The sequence below is a fragment of the Anomaloglossus baeobatrachus genome, chromosome 1 (assembly GCF_048569485.1).
Source record: "Anomaloglossus baeobatrachus isolate aAnoBae1 chromosome 1, aAnoBae1.hap1, whole genome shotgun sequence".
NCBI lineage: Eukaryota > Metazoa > Chordata > Amphibia > Anura > Aromobatidae > Anomaloglossus > Anomaloglossus baeobatrachus.
In genome coordinates, this window is record NC_134353.1 from 646,812,596 (window position 1) to 646,818,595 (window position 6,000).

General features: G+C 40.3%; 1 protein-coding gene across 3 annotated transcripts in view; it reads left to right on the forward strand.

The window, feature by feature from the left end:
* Positions 1-4,008, forward strand: part of ADCY4 (adenylate cyclase 4) — a 272,900-nt gene extending 268,892 nt beyond the window's left edge. For all 3 annotated transcript variants that reach the window (XM_075319682.1, XM_075319669.1, XM_075319676.1), the window contains exons 23-26: positions 621-728; positions 855-969; positions 1,518-1,642; positions 2,674-4,008. In XM_075319682.1, coding sequence (XP_075175797.1) covers positions 621-728; positions 855-969; positions 1,518-1,642; positions 2,674-2,826 — 501 coding nt within the window. In that variant the 3' untranslated portion in view covers positions 2,827-4,008. The remainder of the gene's footprint in view (positions 1-620; positions 729-854; positions 970-1,517; positions 1,643-2,673) is intronic.
* The last annotated feature ends 1,992 nt before the right edge of the window (positions 4,009-6,000 follow it).

The following is a 6,000-nucleotide window of genomic DNA, read 5'->3' on the forward strand; positions in this document are numbered from 1 at the left end:
ATTTCTAGCAATTGCTAGCGATATCGTACGCAAAAGCACCCGCCCCCGTCGTGCATGCGATGGCGTGTGATCACTGCCGCAGCGAACATTATTGCTACGGCAGCGGCACACACACTTACCTGGTCGGCGTCATCGCTGTGACTGCCGAACAATCACTCCCTCAAGGGGGAGGTGCGTTCGGCGTCATGGCAATGTCACTAAGCAGCCGGCCAATCGAAGCGGAGGGGCGGAGATGAGCGGGACGAACATCACGCCCATTTCCTTCCTTCCTCATTGCGGGCGGGACGCAGGTAAGGTGAGGTTCATCGCTCCTGCGGTGTCACACACAGCGATGTGTGCTGCCGCAGGAACGAGGAACAACATCTATAAACAACCATTAACAATTTTTGGTTTTAGGACGACCTCTCCATGGTGAACGATTTTCACCACTTTGGAGGACGTTTAAGGTTGCTGGTAAGTGTTACACTCTGCGATACCGTTAATAACGCCGGATGTGCATCACTAACGACGTGACCCCGACGATAAAACATTAACGATATCGTAGCGTGTAAAGCCCCCTTAACTTGAGAAGTCTAAAAAGATCAGTAACCAGCATTTTCTCAATTTTGATTCGTTTCCAGCTTCTTTCCAAACCGAAATTCAGCAGTGTTGAAAAAATTAAGACCATCGGGAGTGCGTACATGGCAGCGACAGGATTAAATGCTACATCAGGACAAGAAAACCCACAGGTATCCTTCATGCTGTGCTTTGTCCGGTGACCTCAGTTATGAACGAGCTTTCTCTAAAGCTATTTTACATAGAGACGTGTATGAAAACCTCTGCCTACATTTATGAAATATCCTTGTTTCATTTAGGATGGAGACAGAAATTATAATCATATTGGCATCATGGTAGAATTTGCAACTGCCCTTATAGGAAAGCTGGATCTGATTAATAAGCACTCTTTTAACAATTTCAAGCTGCGTGTAGGTGAGTTAAATGACACATCTTCTTCCTTGTATTACTCTTTTTATACATTCTGCCTCATACTTGGAGTTACCGTCGCAGTAATCTTTATTTCCTAAATTCAGTGTGCACATAAGATGTATCCCAGTTTCTTCTATTTATCAGTGGAATCTGCGTTCATCTCCTCGTGGACTGCTCATTTTCAAAACGCTCAGTTCCTGGATAAAATCTGTGTTCATTACTGAGATACAAGATGACAGTTGGTGCTTATAAATTTCTACTAGAGCGGAGGAGCTAGAAGCAATGTTTACATAGAATCTTATAAGCACCAACTGCCGGCTCCTATCTTAAGAATGTAAAAATCTGTCTTAACTGAAAACAGATTCTACCTGTGAATTGAGAATTGTGATAATGACTGATCACTCCTGGCAGAGAAAGAAGCAGATTTCTCTGATAAGTTATATTACAAAGTTACTCATTTTCCTGTGAAATTAAAACAACAATTACACTTTAAATGATTTGTCTTCGCTTTTCACATATTTTCACTCTCAACCCTGCTTCTCACCATTAAGGTATTAACCACGGACCGGTAGTTGCTGGGGTTATCGGAGCCCAAAAGCCTCAATATGACATCTGGGGTAATACAGTCAATGTGGCTAGCCGAATGGACAGCACAGGTGTACTTGGGAAAATTCAGGTAATTGAGGCATGAACTGACCACAGGAAATGGAGAAGAATTTTTATAGTAGTAAGATGTTATATTTCCTTCCCAAACCTCTCTTTCAGAATCCGTCCCTGAGTTGCTTGTTTTAGACGTGACTATAAGGCCTCACTCAGATGTCAGTGATTTTTCATGTATACAAAAAAAACTGACCTCTCCCACTCCTCCTGTAGTGGCAGTAGGGCCACCCCTCCTCCGAGCAGGCACTTTCCTTCAAGAACTACTCTGCCCACCTCTACTGTCCATTCTGATTTTCTAGTTTATCTTCTTAAGTAATCATTTTAATATTCCAGGTTATCCTGAGCTTCTTAATTGACAGTGGCTACCAAACTGCATCGCACTTAGAACGAATTGACAACACTTCATCAACAATTAAACTTTTATAACTTTGCTTGCGAGTGCAATTTTTCTTTATGGGCTATAATGTCTCCACCATTTTTGAGTGCTAAAAAGCATTCTGCATTATTTAACGGTGCTCTTTTTAATCACAGCCGTGTATTGTTTTCACCGCTCCCATTATCACCGGATGCACTTTATGAGCAGAGAGAGAATGGAGACAGGGCAGATTAGGGTTCTTTTGTTTTTGTTTTTTGCACTAGTCCCGATGAAGCATTTCAGTACACTAGATATAATGCAAATGGTTAAGAATAGTGATGAGCGAGTCCTACCATGCTTGGGTGCTCGGTACTTGAAACAAGCAGGTCGGACGCTCAAACAGGCTTGAATCAAGTACCATATATTATGGCAGTCAAAGGGGAACTCAAGCATTTTTTTTTTTTGGAAGATCTAGAAAAATACTCGAGCTTCCCATTGACTTCCATGACATTCGAGCCTGTTTGAGTGTCCAACCTGCTCTTTTCAAGTACCGAGCATCCAAGCATGGTAGGGCTCGCTCATCACGAATTAAGAACCCTCATTTAATGTAAATTATTGTACATCACAACATTTCCCTATTACATAGGTTGAAAATAGACCTAGGTCCATTATTCACAAACTTGTTCTTTCAGGTCACTGAAGAAACCAGCAAAGTCCTTCAGAAGCTAGGATACACATGTGACCGCAGAGGAGTCATCAAAGTTAAAGGCAAGGGTCAGCTTTGCACCTATTATGTTTCCACTGATATGGCACGTTCAAGTTCTCAAGGAAATGTTCTTAATTAGATTTTGCACTGGCAATTGGACCGGCACAGTGGATTTTCTACAGCAAGAATGCTGACAAGAATTCCCTGAAAAGGACAGTATTTTTTTTGTTTGTTTTAGTCTACAGCTGCTAAAAGATAATAAAATAGCTGAACTGAACATGCCTAACCGTAACCAAAAACCTAGAGGACAAATAAGAAATGGCAGTGCCATTGGAAGACGTGTTCAGTTGCTAGCTGTGGATCACGAAAGATGAATAATTTGTGTGCAACTTCATATGAGCACAGATTCAGCAGGCACTGCCATAGAGCTTAGACCAAGAAACACTAGGCTCATGTTGCATTCCCAGAACTACACTGACCTTGTATTACATGATGTAACTTGCAGTGCAACATGACATAGAACTGCTAGGAACCTGCCAAAGGACAGTGTCATCTCTCCCCCTTGTGGAGACTAAGTGTACTGCTACAAGAAAAACATTCTTCATCTCCGATACAACTCACTGAGAAAACTGGAAATGTGAAAGAAAATGAGCGAGCTGGGACTGGCCCACTACTGACTACTAGAGATGTGTTTCCTGTATTGTAATACCATTCAGTACAGCACTGAACGTCTTGCTATGTACATAGATATATTTATATACCGCAGCATCATTTCCGTTGTATTTATTCATCTTAATAAACTCTTGTTAATAAACCCTTGTTTTGTATGTTTGGGAGCAGCCAAAAAACCACAGATGTATTAATGCATTGAAAACAATATTACCGTAGGACAGTCAGGCTTTGGAACAGAGTGTCATTGGAGGAGGTCCCAATCGGTGATCACATTCAAATCTATTACCAATCCCAGCCCCATGGAATAAAATGCAGAAAAAAATTCTGAAAAAAAAAATCTGAAGGTATCCATGCACGTGCCATAGACACTTTCCCATTCACCTGTATAGAATGGAAGTCTGCCACATGTGATTATACTCTAAATGTGAACATCGCCATACAGAAAGCCTAAATCAAATAATATGTAAATCTTGTGCTCATGTATTCTGAATGTGGCGATCCATGTTCTCATGGCATCACTTATTCCAGGGTTAATGTTTACCATCTACCTACAATGTACGGACCACTATTGTGTGCAGGTTTTCTTACATTATTGTTTGCAATACTCTGTTCCTTTGGGTATGTACAATAAAGGACTGTATTTTCCTAATTGGTTTTATTTTCATCTCCCCGTGAAATTAAAAATCTGCAGGTTCACAAGTGATTTGAAAAACCTGTCTCGTTGACTTTTATTGCTCTTTTTGTAATGCAAATAAAATCACAGTTGAGTTGGCCCTAATAATGCCCCAATAGCGCAACAGAAAATATTTCCACCCATGTGCGGGGTCTGGGAATCTTGATGGTGTCTTCACACTGTAGAGCTGCCTTTGACTTACAGGAGGGTAGAGGCTTCTAGGATCATGCTCCCTTCCCCCTTGTCAGTGTTTTAAATAACCTGGTGGGTTTTTGTTACTTTTTTTTCGTTTTCTTATACATACTCTTTTTTTTTTCTTGATGCCTGTTTTTGTTCTATAAAGAAGCCCAAAGTGGGGAAAAAGTCTACCTTGAGCATATTGTTTTGAAGAGAAAAAAAAGCCCAAACACTGATACCCAGCTCACCCCATGAGTGAAATGAATACACCCCTCCACTGTTTGTAGTGCATTCAATATTTGTCTGTTCGTTGGTTGTTCTTACAACTAATATCTCCCCACAGCATTTCTTCATTACGCTTTTTCTCACAATGAGCTTTTGATGTTGAAGAATTTCTGCAGCATGTCTCACCTATTAATGCGCACCAATCACCAGGATTTTCCTAAATAAACTAAAGCCAGAGCTATAATGGCGCTATCATACTGATTCTATACATACTTTAGTTGTCAACTCGGATGTATAGTGATTGAAATACAGGCAAGTAAAGTTAACGAAGTGTACTGCTTTTTGATTGGCAGCAGCTGCCAAATAGCTAATATGTGGGTGGGGTTTTGCTATCTATTCCCGCCCCTGTCTGCTGCCTGGCCTCTGTAGATGCTAGACTGTAGGCATGAGTCATTTCTGTCGAGTGAGAGGGCGGTGTTAGAAATGCAGCTCACATAGTCATACATTTACAGAGGCCAGGCAGTACAATAATTTTTATTGGTTTTTAATATAAACATGTACAGTCAAACGTAATTACCTAGTAACCAAGATCTTAAGTGTCCATTTCTTGTTTCTCACATTACAAACTTTATGATCACAATATATAATTAACTTTCAACTACCCTCCCACCTCCCAGACATGCAGGAAGCACCTGTATATTTCTCGTGCGCACTACACTCCTTTTCTGTTTGCCTTTTTAACTCTTGAGCTGTTTTTGAAAATTTAGTTTGCAACTAAAGCTTTTATTACAACTTAACCGATGTCCCTCCCTCCTTTTCCATCAACATTTGGATCAATTATTTTCAGGTTCCCTTTATAGTTTTGATATATGACACTACAGATCTGCTTTTAACATAAAGAATATAGCGGCTGCTATATACGATAATGGAGGCTATGCTGCAAAGTTTTTATTGATCTCAATAAGAGCCTCTTCATTCTCTTCCATACTATTTATGAGAGCCTAGGGGACTGGTTTATGAGTGGCACAAACAAAAGCAGGTCTGTAATTATACAAAACTCCTATAGTCAGCAAATGGTTCAGAACATTAGACTCTGGGTACCAGTTCATCAGTTAATATCCTCTTGCAAAATAAAAAATCAGAACAAGCGACGCAGAGACAAAATGAACACAGCCCATTTCATGAAGTAACTTACCGGAATTGCTTGTACTGTCAATTTATAGAAGAATATATGGCCAACGTAATGTGCAGGTAACCTGCATGAGGCATGGAATTCTAAACATACATGAACCAGATCAAAGGTTTTATATGAAATTCCGTATAACTAAACTGCAGCGGTCTGCATTTAAGGAAATGTGTCACCAGGTCTGTAGAGAGAGACCCTGATTCCAGCGATATGTCACTTACTGAGCTGTTTGCTGTGATTTTGATAAAATCAATGTTTTCTCTGCTGCAGAGCTAGCAGTTATACAGAGTTCATGAATATGCTAGATTACCTGACAGCACGCCAAGTAGTCCTCTAATGATAAACTACTGCTGTTCAAGCAATAATTTTATAAAAACTAC